At 38.4% G+C, this 17,721-nt stretch overlaps 1 protein-coding gene across 4 annotated transcripts in view; it reads right to left on the reverse strand.

The window, feature by feature from the left end:
• Window positions 1-3,548: 3,548 nt before the first annotated feature.
• Window positions 3,549-17,721, reverse strand: part of gramd1a (GRAM domain containing 1A) — a 37,617-nt gene continuing 23,444 nt past the window's right edge. The window contains exons 12-21 of one of the 4 annotated variants that reach the window (XM_073872403.1): window positions 16,008-16,170; window positions 14,113-14,256; window positions 10,368-10,489; window positions 9,977-10,119; window positions 9,786-9,889; window positions 9,492-9,707; window positions 9,279-9,372; window positions 7,679-7,786; window positions 7,474-7,594; window positions 3,549-5,209 (exon numbers count right to left, since the gene is read on the reverse strand). In XM_073872403.1, the coding sequence (XP_073728504.1) occupies window positions 5,114-5,209; window positions 7,474-7,594; window positions 7,679-7,786; window positions 9,279-9,372; window positions 9,492-9,707; window positions 9,786-9,889; window positions 9,977-10,119; window positions 10,368-10,489; window positions 14,113-14,256; window positions 16,008-16,170 (1,311 nt within the window). In that variant the 3' untranslated portion in view covers window positions 3,549-5,113. Of the gene's footprint in view, window positions 5,210-7,473; window positions 7,595-7,678; window positions 7,787-9,278; window positions 9,373-9,491; window positions 9,708-9,785; window positions 9,890-9,976; window positions 10,120-10,367; window positions 10,490-14,112; window positions 14,257-16,001; window positions 16,171-17,721 lie in introns of all 4 variants that reach the window. The other 3 variants (XM_073872402.1, XM_073872404.1, XM_073872405.1) reach the window with 3 other exon arrangements.

The raw sequence follows: 17,721 nt of genomic DNA on the forward strand, positions 1-17,721 counted from the left end.
CATTAAAATAACTGGTTTTGGTGTTCTTGTATGTTATGTGTTTGTCAGGCATAATTTAATGGGATGATTTAAAGGTCCCGTTCTTTCTGTGTTTTTAAAGCTTTGACTGTGTTTACAGTGCGCAATATAACGTGTTCATGTTTCACGTGTAAAAAAGCACAGTATTTTACTTATCTGTATAGCACTGTTTTCACTCTCCTAAAAACAGGCTGATGTCTTGCTTGTTCCTCCTTCAGAAATACGTAATGAGTTCTGATTGTGTGGTTTGTTTAGTGTGTTGTGATTCGATAGCAGCTTAGCTTGCCATTAGCTTAGCTGCAGACTGACATATTCCTGTGGGCGGAGTTTAGTCATAAAACTGTTCTAGTGACGTCATTAAAGCAGGAAGTAGAGGGCTGTAGTCCAAACTGGCCATTCGCTGTAGACTTTAAAAGGCGAATTCTGTTAAAGAAAATATATCGCCTGACAGTGGCGCTTTATCATTTTACAGGTATTATTTATGCTATTATAGCAACATTACACATTAACTAGGGTTTAAAAAATGGGATCAGCAAGAATGTGACCTTTAATAAATGTTTTCCTTAAAATGTGTTTAGCCATACGTAACCTGTACTGTGTAATAAGTAATGGCTGAAGGCCTTTGTTAGGTACGGTGAAAACTGGAATTTCTGCAACCCCTTCAGCCGTGACTTATTTATAATGCAGTACTAGACACAAGTACCTGTATAGCTTTTATAAGTTCAACTCTGGACCACAAAACAAGTCTTAAGTCGCTCAAGTATATTTGTAGCAATAGCCAACAATACATTAATGAATTTTGTTTTATGCCAAAAAGTATTTGCTTTTGTAAAGATCATGAGGATATTTTGTACATTTCCTAAAGGAAATATATTAAAACTTAATTTTTGAGTGAATGCAGTTGCTTAGGAATTTAACTCTTTCCCCGCCATTGCCAAGCTATCTCGTCAATTAAGAGAAAACTTTTCCCTGCCAACGACGCTTTCCTGGCGAGTTTTTACGGAAATCTGTAATTCTGCTTTTATCCACTAGATGGCCAATTTATAAAAACTGAAGCAAAAACTAATTTAATTCATTTTAAACTGTGTCTTGATAATCATTCTGAATCTGATCTCTAACAAAATCTCTTTACAAAAATGCAATTGTTTTAATTTTTTGCTTAAATGCCAATATGTAACTCTTTTCCCGACATTGAAGAGTTATCTCATCAATTAAGAGAAAACATTTGAATAAAAACGTGTTCCTGATGAATTTTTATGTTAATCTACAATACCGCGATTACAATATTTATGAAAAAAAATCTTTGATAATCATTCTGAATCTGATCTCTAACAAAATTCCTTCACAAAAATTTTTGCTAAAAAAAATATTTTTAAAGAAAAATACCCATATTTAAGAGTTTATGAGCAGAGAAAAATATATAGATAGGATGAAAAGTTTTTTACCAATTTGTTTGTTTGTTTATAGTTTGTTTAAAAGCAGACGATCTGTTCTTTCATTTGATATATTTGTATGTTTATATATTTATAGAAGAACATTTTCATGGAAGGCATTTTGTAAAACTTTTGAGAAAATCACAAAAAATGTTGGCAGGCAACTTTAAAAAAAAAAAAAAAGGGAAAATGACAACTCTTTTCTCAATACATAGATTTTTTGCACCCTCAGATATCAGATTTTTAAATAGTTATCCTAACAAACCATACATCAATTAAACGCTTATTTACACACTTTGAGATGATACATCTCAATTAAAAAAAAAGTACCCTTATGACTGCCTTTGTGGTCCAGGCTCACAAATTTACCACAAAATATAAATATTAAAGTAAAAATATGTATCAATGCAACTTTCGTGAAGTAAAATCACTAAAAGCCTTCCTTCCATTGGTAAAAATAGTCCCTGACAGAATAACAGAATGTATGTTTACATAATGAGGAGCTCAGATGCAAAAGCCGCTAAACGCCTGCTATGTCAAAAGTGAAATTATTGATATTAACCGAATGCTCTCGGCACGTATTATACATTCATCAAATACTTTTGCTTTAAATCCAGGCCTCATGGCATTCAGAAATACGGCTTTGTAAGCAGAATCTCATAAAAAATGCTCATTAACAAAAAAACGTCAGATGCACTTAAAAGGGTTTTGCATGTGAGCTCTCAATCAGAATCAAGCACTGGAACTAATCATGTTATACAGTAAACATCATTAAGAATTAGATTAATCAGGAAACACTCAAAGGAAAATCGATCTACTCAGTAATACAATTTTTGCAGATTTTTAATTATACATCTTTGACCGTCATTTCTTTTACAATCACGTCTATAAATCTTCATTCTCTCCCTCCTGGACCTGAATAAATAGCACACACTTACATCATTCAGCAGGGGCTTTGCACAGCAGCACCCCAGACAGACATCACTCGGATTACACACCGGAGGGAGAAGAGCGAGACAACAAATACAGGGACAAATAATGAAATGTGCGGATGGGACAACAGTAACAGACAGTCCAAATCAAACTAGGGGAAAAAAATAAACCCAAAGCCTTTAGACGAATCTTACAAATCAGATTTAGATTTCACCTTAACGTAAAAAAACATTATTTTTTCAAAAAGAAGTGCACCCATTGACTTTCATAGTAGTTTTATTTCCTTTTATGGAAGACATTGGTGTTCCTGTTTTGTAGTTGATTCATATCTTCCTTTGTGTTTAGCAGAACAAAGAAATGTATACAGGTGATCGTATTTACATTTTTGGGTGAACTATCGCTTTAAGCCATGTCGGTATTTTGCATTGTGACATTCAGATGACATCTAAGCAATCCAATCCAAGGGAAAATCAATTTCCCTTAAATTTAAATGGCCAAAAAAATGTAAAAATCCTGAGAAATAATTATGATGATTAAAGGAATAGTCTACTCATTTTCAATATCAAAATATGTCACTACCCCAACCAAGAATTGTTGATACATCCCTCCATCATCTGTGTGCGCGCACGCAAGCGCTGGAGCGCGCTGCGGCGCCTCGATAGCACCCAGCTCAGCCCCATTCACTCAACCGCACCATCCAGAGACAAAGTCAGAAGTGACCAAACACGTCAACGTTTTTCCTATTTAAGACGAGTAGTTATACGAGCAAGTTTGGTGGTACAAAACAAAACGCAGCGCTTTTCTAAGCGGATTTAAAAGAGGAACTACATTCTACGGCGCAACAGCACCCTTGGGAGCACTTCGACCCGGCTGAAAAGTCCGCTCCCCTTCTCCCTCTCATAATGGGAGAGGGAGGGTGTTACTGCGCCGAGTCGAAGTACTCCCAAAAGTGCTATTACGCCATAAAATATAGTTCCTCTTTTAAATCCGCTTAGAAAAGCGCTACGTTTTATTTTGTACCACCAAACCCGCTCGTATAACTACTCCTCTTAAACAGGAGAAACGTTGATGTGTTCGGCCACCTCCAACTCCATCTCTAAACGGCACCATCGAATGAATGGGGCCAAGCCAAATGCCATCGAAGCGCCCACGTGCACGCACACAGACGATAGAGGGATGCATCAACAATTCCCAGCCAAGGCAACAACATATTCCAATACTGAAAATGAGTAGACTATTCCTTTAATGTGTATTTACATTATATAAATTGCACAAAAAGTGCATTTTGTAAATATTTGTATAGTGATTTTGGTTGAAAAAAATTGTGCCTTGCTGGCTGCCTGGCTGTATTACTGTATCATTGATAAAAATAATATTACAAATTTGATAACATCTTCATGATCATGAAAATAATGAAATATGTTATGAAACCCTGTCATAAAAATGTCACAATGCAACAATATATTAATCTGCCATTCTCTTTGTGCCAAAAACAAAAGGTCTTTTTGATTTAAAAGTGAAATATGATTTGCAAGATTCGTCCGTCTACATTGTAGAGCGAAGTGTACATCACAATACCTGCTCTAGTTCCCTCTGGCCTTGAGTTTAACTTGGTCCTAAACATTCAGCTCCAAGACCGATGTACTAAAATCTGTGTGCGCTTCAGCTGGTCGAGCTTACAGTAACTCTGAACAGTTCAAGTCTCGTTACTCAGCGAGTTTCCTGACACCATAATCGCGTGAAACGGCTCCACTTACTTCTAGGAATGAGGAATAGTGCCAGGATGTTTAATAAACCTCCAACTATGTTTGGCTGAAAGAAGAAATTCATATACAACTATGACTTTATGGTTAATAATATATGGTCTAATTTTCATTTTAAGGAGGGAATATTTCTTGAAGTCATAGATAAAATAATTAAAAATACTTTAAAATTTTAGGGAGCAACAATGGTTAAATTAACACGTAAAAACAATTCTCTCTGACGCTCAGTAACAGTTGCATGTTTTACATTTTCATAGATGAACTACTATTTGTTATAACAATTTTCTCAACATGATTATTGCTAATATAGGAATTCGTATTCATACCCCCCCTCCCAGTTTACCCGTCTGTACATTGGTCCGTGTTCAAAATACAGCACGAGCAGAAACGCACAATGGCCCGTGGAAATCAAACCGCAATTCAAGTCTATCAAATAAATACTGTAATGGTCGGACACGCGTTCTTACTTAGTAATGGACGAGTGTCAGTAACAGCTAGGAAAAACAACAAACCGGAAGAGGTATTGAATAAAAAGGAGTGTCTCTTCCATGAAAAACAACGTTTCCTCTCAAATGAAGTGTCTAGTTTCGTAGAGGAGTAGATTGGAGTCACCTTCAAAAATATGAGCCAGAGAGATGTGGATATCGAAGCACCTTCCCTCTCATATCAAGGGATCTCTCCCGTGAGCACATTTATGGAAAACACAAAGTTTGGACCTCGTGATGCAGAGTAGTCAGATGTTCCCCAAACGTGGAATATGCTTGATCCCATACGTTTGTGTTATTGCTTCAGACCCGTACAGTAATGATAGCCGTAATGTTTGCTGTACATCCAGGAGAAAGTCCACAGCATTAACAGAAGAAACCACCGTCTCCCTTCCATGATTTGTCCCATCTTGGACACCACAGGTGTCAAGTCACAGGTCAGAGTTTATATGGAGGTTCTGGATGGCGTGCGAGGATCCCTTCATTGATCCGTCAGTGTATCCGGTGCAGAATCGGACTCGTGCTGCACCTCTGGGGTGATCATTCCTCTGTGGAGCTTCTCCAAAGACTGTTTCATCTACAGTAAGAGATACAAACAATTGAATTTGATTATTTTTGTCACTGGTTCAATAGTGAGCAATGCATCGAATACATTATTGAAGTGCTTTGTCTTTCACCAAACTGTTGTGTTTCCAACATGGGTTGGAAAATAATGGTCACACCTCCTACCTTTCATAAAGTTAGGGATAATGTATTGGCAGTCGGTTGTTTTCGACAGTGTGTTCAGGACCCAACACGAAGCAAAAAATCTTGTATTACACTAAAGGGGCTTATTTCACGATTAACAACCTGCTGCCTATACATTATCCCACTTATTACACGGCTATTTACCTCATCATAAGTAAGGTAAGGAACATTAAATATGGATTTAAACCCGTTTTGGTCACGAACATGCTATTTGGTTTCAAATATGATGTCATACACACTCACCTAAAGGATTATTAGGAACACCAAAATAATACTGCCTTTCGCTTTTTAAAACTGCCTTAAATATACATGGCATTGATTCAACAAGGTGCTGAAAGAATTCTTTAGAAATATTGGCCTATATTGATAGGATAGCATCTTGCAGTTGATGGAGATTTGTGGGATCCACATCCAAAGCACCAAGCTCCCGTTCCACCACATCCCAAAGATGCTCTATTGGGTTGAGGTCTGGTGACTGTGGGGTTCATTTTAGTACAGTGAACTCATTATCATGTTCAAGAAACCAATTTGATGGATCCATGTTCTCATTCTGTTTACGCCAAATTTTGACTCCACCATCTGAATATCTCAACAGAAATCGAGACTCATCAGACCAGGCAACATTTTTCCAGTCTTCAACTGTCCAATTTTGGTGAGCTCATGCAAATTGTAGCCTCTTTTTCCTATTTGTATTAGAGATGAGTGGTCTTCTGGTGTTGTAGCCCACCTGCCTCAAGATTGTGCGTGTTGTGGCTTCACAAATGCTTTGCTGCATACCTGGGTTGTAACGAGTGGTTATTTCAGTCAAAGTTGCTCTTCTATCAGCTTGAACCAGTCGGCCCATTCTCGTCTGACCTCTAGCATCAACAAGGCATTTTTGCCAACAAGACTGCCGCATACTGGATTTTTTTCCTTTTCACGCCATTCTTTGTAAACCCTAGAAATGGTTGTGCGTGAAAATCCAGTAACTGAGCAGATAGTAAAATACTCAGACCGGCCCGTCTGGCACCAACAACCATGCCACACTTAAAATAGCTTAAATCACCTTTATTTCCCATTCTGACATTCAGTTTGGAGTTCAGGAGATTGTCTTGACCAGGACCACACCCCTAAATGCATTGAAGCAACTGCCATGTAATTGGTTGATTAGATAATTGCATTCATGAGAAATTGAACAGGTGCTCCTAATAATCCTTTAGGTGAGTGTATTTTATTAAAAGACATATTCATTTAATTTGTGTGTAATATTAAATTGTACCTGTCACAATGATTTGCACTATCCGAGTGAGTTATCGTGTGTTATTAGTTTTGAACGGTTGTTACCTGGGAATAGAGGGTATGCACGTGACGTCACCTTCGGCGAACGTGACTGCGGTTACGCCCACTGAGTGAAAAAAAGTCTGAGCGACAGCATTGGCATAGCGTAAAAAACACGTCTAAAATGGGAAAGTAGTTGTGTAATCGACTGTTGAACACATTCAACAAAAATTTGGAGCTGTCTTTTTCCAGACCGCAAAAAAACTCAAAGGAGAATACATCGATAGCAGTAGCCATTTGTCAGGTATGTAAAATTTTGGGATAAAAATACATCAATGAATACTCTTATTGTGTAATTGTAAAGCTTTGTCAGTGAGTCTTCATTAAAAAACATCAATTATGATGAGTCTTGTGTTCTACAAAGGTGGGATGGTTTAATAGTGTTAGGCAAGACAAACATATATGTCAGGAAAACCAATGTCTGGCCATATGCCAATGTACACAGACTACTGGTTGTTTGGCAAGTTGTTAGGGTCACTGTCAAGGCCAACTAACTCAATTTAAGCTGATAATAGTCAGTTTTACTGGCGTTTGCTATGAAAACCAGCCATTTTGTTGAACGCTTTGCCACTCAACAGGCGAGCTCCGGCGTGTCACGTAGAAAAGTGACGTCAATGCATATCCTCTATAACAAACCTGCAAATGTCGCGACTGTCCAATTAAAACTAACCCTGTAACAAGTCCTATTAAATATTTTGTTTCATATGGACATGTATCAAACATCTCATCCCCGACTGAATGTTTTTTGTGATCTAAAAAGGATTCATAATTTCAAACCTGATCTAGAAGTGTGACCGAAGACTGTAAGATCTGCTGCCATTTATTCATCTGAGCCTGGTGAAACTGCCTCTGGAGCTGAAGGACCTGCGCCCACTCTCCTGCCGACTGGGGCAAAGGGCTGGGGACAGAAATATCACACGGGTATAAATCATGCCTGCATGACCATTAAAGCAATCGTTTGACAACATCGGCATTAACATACCTGTCAGTTAAAGAGTACGAGTGCCAGGTCTCCAGCGTGTGTGCGGCCCGCTCCAGTGCCCAGAGTTTGTAAAACAACATCATGTTCAACGCCACCAGAACCACCAGACTGGAAATGTAACAGAGGAGAGATGTAAATATAGCCGTCTGTGCTAGATTGTGTATTAAGTGCTTTGTTGTGACAAAATCGTGTGTTATCACAGAGACAAAGGCTCTACCTGACACAGATCCTAAATGCAGGAGGAAGCAAGAAAAAAAGATGACAGAAAAAAGCAGGAGGATATTAATATGCAGAAGAAGAGAGACAGACACTACTTAGTCAAGCCTTTACTGAAAGTGTGACAGCAGCTGCATTTCAATAAGTGGCGGCCGGTGACTTCTTTTTTTTTGAGGGCGCACGATGCGAAGTTCGTCACAACATGTATGTAGCCCGTCGTGTGTGGTTCGTAATAATAAGTGCCTGCTGCAGACGCGTCTAAAGGGTTTATGATAAAAGAGACGCTTGTGTTTGCCAGATACTCGCATAATCTCATGTGTAATCAGAGTTTACTGTTAAAGGAATAGTCTACTCATTTTCAATATTAAAATATGTTATTACCTTAACTAAGAATTGTTAATACATCCCTCTATCATCTGTGTGCGTGCACGTAAGCGCTGGAGCGCGCTGCGACACTTCGATAGCATTTAGCTTAGCCCCATTCATTCAATGATACCATTTAGAGATAAAGTTAGAAATGACCAAACACATCAACGTTCCCCCCATTCAAGACGAGTAGTTATACGAGCAAGTTTGGTGGTACAAAACAAAACGCAGCGCCTTTCCAAGCGGATTCAAAAGAGGAACCACACTCCATGGCGCAACAGCACTTCTGGGAGTACTTCGACTCGGCGCAGTAACACCCTCCCTCTCCCATTATGAGAGTGAGAAGGGGAGTGGACTTTTCAGGCGAGTCGAAGTATTCCCAAAAGTGCTATTACGCCATAAAATATAGTTCCTCTTTTAAATCTGCTTAGAAAAGCGCCACGTTTAATTTTGTACCACCAAACCCGCTCGCACAACTACTCGTCTTAAATAGGAAAAACGTTGATGTGTTTGGTCACTTCTAACTTTATCTCTAAATGGTATCATTGAATGAATGGGGCTAAGCTAAATGCTATCGAAGTGTCGCAGCGCGCTCCAGCGCTTACGTGCACGCACACAGATGATAGAGGGATGTATCAGCAATTCTTAGTTAAGGTAATAACATAGTGTAATATTGAAAATGAGTAGACTATTCCTTTAAAAAAAAAACATTATCTGGAGGACAATAAACTTTAGTGAAAATCATAAAAAAAGCTGGCGCTGACTGGCAACTTTTAAAAAAAACGCTGCCAGGAAAAGAGTTAAAGAACGAAATAAGAGCTGAGCAAAATGTCCACATGAACACCAGCTGTACAAGTCTCCACCAGCGCTGACAGCTGGAATGATCTCAGATTGAATTTAGCTTCATCTATATTAACAAAACCTGCAGTTATCAGCAGTTCACATCAGTGCTGACATTACAAACACACTCGATGAATGTTTACAGCCGCACAAACTTTCCAAAGATGAGGGCACTCACATGAAGCTCATGATGAGCAGTATGGTGGAGATGCTGTTGTTGTTGTTGATGCTGGTTCCACGCCACCTTTCTCCCATCTTGCCATACTGAGCACCTGAAGAACAGGAAAATAACTCATTAGAACTATAACCGCAATTCCACATAACGCCACTAGATGTCAGCGCTCTCCACACGGACACCCAACCATATATTGTTATTCCTGTGACAACTCACTAGCTTCTCTTCTTTCTCGCTCATCTACGATTCCTCGATCGCCCCGTTCGCCATCATCTGCTCCCTCCCTCTCTCGATCTCCTGCTCGCCGGGGATTGCGTTTGCGTCTGCGCAGACCAGGAGGCGTCTTGGCGGAGCCTGCGGAAGCCACGTCCCCCGTGCTAATCACGGAAACCTCCGTCTGCAACAGCGTCTCCAACTTGCACACCTCCATCTCTAAATCAGGGCACAGAAATACGTTAAGCGTCAGTGTGGCACTAAACACATTAATTTTGATGCAGGATTGCTACTTACCCATGTGCCTGTAATACTCTTCTATACCGCTCCAAGTGTTTTTCTCGATCAGAGCCTTCACGAGACTCCACGGCTGCTTCCTGTAGCAGATATCGGACGAGACCCTGCGGATTCACACACAATGGGTTGCTCAGCAATGTTTGCGTTTGAAGCGCAACAATGCGGGCGTAACAATGGCCGGGAAGTTTTACCTGAGCCGGCTCTTGTGCTTGTTGATGGAGGTGAGGCAGTATCTGTGTACAGTGTAGAAATAATCCTGGTAGGGGATGCCTGAGGTTATGACCTCCGAGTCCACCACGTAACACTCCCCTCGTGTGCTGCTCTTGTGAAGAGTCTGCACAACACAATACAACAAACACGGTCAGTGTTGAGAAGCTAGGGTGACACTTTCATTGGGAATCGTTGAAATTGCATAATAATTTAGTTTGGAAAGAATATATTTCTTCAATTTAGCAAATTTTTATCTTTATAAGTAAATATTTTTCAAGTTTTTTAAAAGTAAGATTCAAACTGGTGATGCAATAGAGAGAAACCACTTGTTATTTGTTTGTAAAGAGCAGAAAAAGAGCAACGTAGACCCACCTGTGTTTCCACCACAGGAGCAGTTTTGGGTCCCAGTGGGTTGTTGATGGCGATGGTATAACTCAAAACTCTACTACTGCACCCAGTGCTGCTGTCGTGCTGCCACCCGTGCACAGAAAGATCTAAACAATGACACACACGAGAGAGAGAGAGAGAGAGAGAGAGAGAGAGAGAGAGAGAGAGATTAATTCCACCTTAAATGTTCGTTACTATTGTTATTGTATGTTTCTTGTTCTATGTATAATGCTTTGTGACACAATCATGCCAATAAAATTCCTTTCAATTGAAAGAGAGAGAGAGATAGAGAGAGAGAGAGAGAGAATAAGTGTGTATATGAGTGAGAGAGTGAAAGTGAAAGTAGCCATTTCTCAATATGCGTTCTTGTCTGTACTTGTGTTCTTGTAAAACGTCATCAGTCGCGGCCCAAGTACGGTTTCAATTCCAAGTTCGCATCAAGCCAAATTCACATAAGATCCTTAGATGTGTTTTTGATCCGCCCATTTTATCTAAGATGAATCAGGAGGTCACTAGTGTGGACTTAGTTTCCCAGAATGCATTTCGCTTCACTGGCAATGAAGCTTAAAACGTGCACAGTATTCATAATATTACTCTTTCTGTGTCATAAAATGTAGTTTTAAGTAGTGCTGCCTCATGATTAGTCGTGACTAATCGTTTGGAGATTATAAAAGTTTTGGTTTACTTTATGTATAATAATTATTTATATATAAATACACACACATGCATGTATAATTCTGAGAAAAAAATATATTTATATAATAAATATTTATATGTATATAATATAAATTATATATAAATGAAGAGTTTGGTTCCAAAACGCGATAAACGCCATTTTTGAAAAAAAAATGAGTTACTGCCAAAATCAGTATTGTATCAGGTCAGTATTTGAAAGTAAATTCTTAATTTGACGCAAAATCGAATATCCGCCGTGTTATCCTGTCATCTTTTTTTCCCAAAACGCGATATACGCCACTCCTCCTTTTCTACAGAACGCAATAAATCCGCTCCACATATTACAGCGCACAATTCACGCAATGTAAACAAACAATGGCGGCGTGTTGAGTACACAGAATCTTAGTTTTCTTCATCTACTTTGTACTTCGTGATCAACAAACAAACAAAGGCAAAATAATACTTTAAATGGCATTGATAAACCTGTGATGGTTTTCTGTGACGGGAAAGATTGTAAGTCATCAACATCCAATGCGAAAGGCACTCGGGAGACGGGTGCTTGTTCTCCCAACAGCATCTGTGAAGTTTATGTGATTCTAACACATTGACCCCAGGGGATCTTATGAAAAACTTTCCATTATTTTACTCAAAGTCAACGAAAATCGAGCAGGACCAAAACATTTTACAGCTGATCGCTTTGAAAAATGTTAAACGATGGCGTCAAGTATAACCCCAGCAATGACAGTGATCTTAATATGACAAAGTAAGTGTTTTGATTAATGACATTAATGTTTATTTTTTTATCAGTGTATACCACTAGTCAACTAAATGAATATATCATGGCAAAGATGAATGCACATTTATATATTGATTGAATAGATTTATAGCATTTTGAAAAAAACTTGTCATGGATTTATTGCACATGCAAACGTTTCTTTATTTATATACGTGTGTGTGTGTGTGTGTACTTATACATAATTATTATACACAGTACACCCACATATATTATGTAAACAAAAACTTTTATTCTGCAAATAATTGGTTGCGGCTAATCGTGAGGCAGCAATAGTTTTAAGAGCAGTTTAGTTGAGAATATAGATGAATAAACTTCAAATATGTGGTCAGAAAGTAAAGATAGCGCATATCTTAAAATTTCCATTTTGGTCATGTAAGTTCCGGTGAATCAGCGGCGTGTACACCAACAAGGGCAGCCTCATCTCGGCAAATCCTTCTGAAATTTGCCGCTGCTCTGCCCTCCGGTGTCTGATGGTCAAACATGAAATATTCCCTTTGGATATATCAAACTGGCGTTTTTTTGTCTCATCAATTTATTTCTCTTTATTATATATATTTTATTTGTTATTAAACTTTTAACTGATGCTAAAGTTAGTTTTATAACTTAAATCACATATATTTTCTATATAACCTTAACATTGTAATAAATTACTGCGCTTTACTTTAACTGGATGTTTTTCTTGTGTTTATTTCATGTTGTACAAACATTGTGTAGTATTAAAATAAATGGTTCTGTTTTATAACATACTTTATTTTGTAATAAATACAATAAAGCTTATCAGTGTGTTGCCTTAACCACATATTTCATATTTTTTAAACAAAAACATGCAGGGTTTTTGCATTTGATATATTTCTTAAAAATACATTAAAATACGAATATCAGGAATGCGCGTATTGGTTAGATTGAATGACGACCTCAGGTACTCTGCTGTTCCATTTGCAATATAACCGGACTCGCGTCCTTCCGTCCTCGGAAGTTCGCTCTTTCGAGTCTGAACTAGACATGGGCCGGTAACCGGTTTCAAGGTATTAAACAGTCAAGGTTTCAAAACCACCAAAATGATCTGTGATACCTTCTCCAAGGTATGAGCCGTGTTTATACAAAATTCATTAAATCATGAAGTCATGAATTAATTTGATGTTTATATTTAATATACATTACGAAAATATTATATATATTTTGAAAGCATATTATAATTTAAAGGATTTATTTTTACCTGGCATTTAAAAATAACACATTTTAGTGTTGCAATGGCAATACTGCAGCAACACCGTGAAACCGTAGTATTTTTTAGTAGTAGTAAGGTTATCATACCGCCAGAATCTTATACCGGCCCATGCCTACTCAGTTCGGACTTGCAAGTTCAAAGGAAAGAGAGATGCATTGATGGACGGACACAGACAGACAGGCAGCCAGGCATGGACGGACAGACATAGACAGACAGACAGACAGACAGCCAAATGGGTAGGCAGGAATTCATGGATGGACAAAAAGAGATAGATAGATAGATAGATAGATAGATAGATAGATAGATAGATAGATAGATAGATAGATAGATAGATAGATAGATAGATAGATAGATAGATAGATAGATAGATAGCAATCCGGTGTAAAGGGTTTTCGACTACCTCTGAATCTGGTCGAAAGTGGACGAGCTAAAAAAATTTTGAACACCGTTTACACTTGTCTTTAGCGTCATCCACTTGTGATCCGATCGACGAAAACACATATAAAATACCAAGTGTAAACAGCCCCAGATATACATAGATAGACAAGCAGACAGGGATTCATGGATGGATGAACAGAGATAGACGGATGGATGAATAGACATAAATATATAGATGTTTCTTCAGGCCTTTACTACAATGCGATGGAGGGACAAAGAAGCTACGTGTAACCAAATTTTATTTATTTGAATCTTTGGCAGGCCTGGGTTACACACACTCCTGGTCGGAATCACTGGTCTAGGTTACAAAATCCATTAAAACCATTAGCCTCACAAAGTGCTTCTAAAAGAACAAACAGCAAAAAGAGGAAGCGACAGAAGGGAGGGAGGGCTAAAAGAGGGTACGTGGGATCTGGAAGCTGCAAAAGGCAATAACACCAAAGCAAAAAGCAACCATGCATGGAACAGTCAGCAACACAATCAGAGATCAGTGGTGCACCACCAGCAGCAGTGCTGAATTTGCTGATGTTTTTCTTTTAAATCTAGAAAGATGCAAGCATTGATTACAAGCAAGATCTGAGATCTCTGCTTACCGGTGAAGTGGCGCTGAGAGAAGAGGTGTTGAATAAAGTGAGTGTCTGAGAAGAGAAGATCATGGAGCTTGTCCACGTTCATCCGAACAACTGTGTTGATGTGCAATCGACCGTTGAGGTCAGCACAGATGGACTCCACCTCGCCTGCAGAGAATTCAGAAAAGGTTTACTGATGGAAATTAGTTTAATAATGGAATAAAGAGGAAAACTGGAATAATAAGCTCGTATCACACCCATAAAAAGCATAGATTACAGAACTAAGAAGATTTGTTGGAGGTCCTAATATGAGGTTTTAACCAAATGTGATCAAAGTCCCTTAAAGAATTCTCTATTTTCTTGAAGGAATCCAGATGGTTTGCTCGCCACCATGTCATCCGGGATGTTGATGTCTTTCTTTGTTCGGTCGAGAGGGAATTGTGTTTTTTGAGGAAAACATTTCAGGATTTTTCTCGTTTTGATGGACTTTGGTGGACCCCAACACTCAACAGTTTCAATGCAGCTCAAAACTGCAGTTTCAAAGGACTCTAAACAATCCCAAACGAGGCATAATGGTCTTGCCTAGCGAATCGATTGTCATTTTTGACAAGAAAAAATATGCACTTTTAAACCACAACTCTTTTTCCTCCAGCTGTGTGACGAGCCAGCGTGACCTCACGTAATTGCGTAATGACGTCGAAAGGTCACGTGTTACATATATGAAACGCACATTTGTGGACCATTTTAAACAATAAACTGACACAAAGACATTAATTAGTATCATTCCACATACAACAAAGTCGGAACGGTCCTCTTTCTCCACACTTGTAAACACTGGGGCGGAGTTTCGCATACGTCATCCGTGACCTATTGACGTGATGACGTATTAAGTGAGGTCGCGCTGGCGCATCACACGACCGGAAGAAGACAAAAAGTTGTGGTTTAAAAGTGAGTATTTCGTATTTTTCTTGACAAAAATGACAATTGTTTCGCTAGATAAGACCCTTATGCCTCGTTTGAGATTGTTTAGAGTCCTTTGAAACTGCAATTTTAAACTGCATTAAACTGCAAAGTGTTGGGGTCCATTAAAGTCTATTAAAATGAGAAAAATCCTGAAATGTTTTCCTCAAAAAACATAATTTCTTCTCGACTGAACAAAAAAAATCAACATTTTGGATGACATGGTGGTAAGTAAATTATCTGGATTTTTTAAAGAAAATGGACTAATCCTTTAATGAAACTCATTGGACTTTGTCACCATGTTTGCACTGTCATTTCATTCAAACATGTTCTATTAAGTTGAATAGGGGAAGAAGATGGATGTTTTGCTTGCCAATAGCTTGCTAAAAATCACAATATAACAACATATTTTTGACCAACAATTGAACATAACATAAGTTTGTTTCTCCAGCTATTGCGCAGGCATACGCAAAGGACGGCAAATACTTTACGACATTCAGTACAAAGCCTCTCCCCTTTAGAATCATCAGTCTTTAATGACGCAATAACGTCTGAAAATATTCACATGCAAGTCCAATGCGACCGCCCATTGAGTGAAACCCATCTAGCAGTGCATTCTTCTAACAGCCGCTGGTGACATCACATTTGTTCTCAAATCAGACAAATATTTAACTGTACGCGGATGGTGGCAGTATTTCCCATCATAAATATGTGACAGCTCAAGTGGTTTATATACAGCTATGTGGTACAGGAGATCCAGTGGGATTTTACTGTGGGCAGGGTTACAAAAATAGACACAAAGTAACCAACAAAATGTCCTGTTGCCTAGTAACACTTTCTAAGAATCTGCTGTCCCAGCTTGATCTGAGAAACAGCTGGTGGGTTAGGACATGGGGTAATAGTTTAAGACCATACGTTTAGGGTTCATTCTGAGAAACAGAAGGCAGACGTACACTCACTTTCCTCCTGCGTGTCAGATGAATTGCTCATGTCAGTGGGGAGATCCTCGTCGTTGGTCATATCCAGTGAGGACAGGTTTCCCAATGTGTGTGGAATAACAGGAGGGGTCTGAAGTGCTTGACTGGTCGATTCTGACTGGCTGTCTCCGTTCTCCTCAAAGACCTATAGAGATAAGAAGAAATGCTCATTTGCAAATTTAAAGAGATGCTTTAACTCTTTTCCAGCCAGCATTTAAAAAAAAGTTGCCAACCAGCGCCAGCATTTTTTGCAAAAGTTTTATTTTTAAAAATACCAAAATTTTAGCAAAAAACTCAGATAATTGCATTTTTGTTAAAGGACTTTCGTTAGAAATCAGATTCATAGCGAAAATCAAAACATACATTGAGTTTTTACTAGGGATGCACCAAAATGAAAATTCTTGGCCGAAACGGAAACACTGAAAAAAATGATTATGCCAATTATTAGTACCATTGCATTTATGGTTATGACTGTGTACTAACTTTACTAGGGGTGTGATGAATCACAAAACTCACAGTTCGGATCACATAACAGTTTTTGAGGCACGGATCTGATTATTTTTCGGATCAGCAAAAAATGGGTGGGAAAAATCTAATAACAAATAAAGAAATTGCTAACATTTATAAAAAAGAACAAAGTTGCACATTAAGTTAGGTCTGAAATTAGCATTAGGTACAGAAATCAAATTAAATGAATCATAACACTGTCTTTATTGTATAAATTAAATATAATTATAATTATTTTTAGAACTACAGAAGTGATTTTCTCTTCGTCTTGTGTTGTTTGATTAACATTAATGACACAGACATAAGTAGGTTAATTGAGGTTACTGTCTCTTTAAATAAGCATAGACTGGTTTCTGACTGTAATCTATACATACATTTAAGACAAAAACGCATGTTTTTATTAGAAAAAGAATACTGTGGGGATCATTTTGTTTGTATGTGCCCTGTCAATAACAAAAAAAATTTATGTTCGCTTACTTTTTAAACGCGTCTCTCCATGTATGCACTACTAAGTGCGCACACACAGACGGAGGGTGAATTACAAATGGTGCAGCATAAACAGTTGCTCCACATAAAAACGTTACGTTGTTTTTTATTGCTTTATTTGCCAAATGAATGTTAATGGACTACATTATGAGACAAAGTAGCGCAACTCTCTCTCTAAAGTTTACACATCAAGAGTTCTGATCTTTGAAGGGCATAGTGATGATCACGTCTGACTGGAGCTGGACCGGACACATTCAACCGCATGTGCGTCTGTGCGTACACAAAGCTGCTCAATTCAGCGCCTTTTTGTGGTTAAATACATCCACAACGCAGACATGTTGCTTCAGACAAGCACGTGCAGGTCGCGGTTTCTGTTTGCATCACCACAACATTTCGGCCGTATTGATAAAGTCTTTCGGGCCATTTTCGGCCAAAAGTTTTCAGTGGCTGAATATTCAGTGCATGCCTAGTTTTTACTGTTTTTGGATCAGTGGATGTTTCAGTGTTTTATAAGATGTGTAAGAGCACCACCTGGTGGATAATAGTAGAAATATGGATTGCTGTAAAAACTGTCAGGGAAGCGTTTTCTCTTAAATGACGAGATAGCTTGTCAACAGCGAGGAAAAAGTTAAATACGGGTGTTAATCAGGGTTAATATTGGCAAGGGCCTCCCGATACGATACATGGGTCATGATGCGATACG

This window comes from Misgurnus anguillicaudatus, chromosome 10, assembly GCF_027580225.2.
Source record: "Misgurnus anguillicaudatus chromosome 10, ASM2758022v2, whole genome shotgun sequence".
NCBI lineage: Eukaryota > Metazoa > Chordata > Actinopteri > Cypriniformes > Cobitidae > Misgurnus > Misgurnus anguillicaudatus.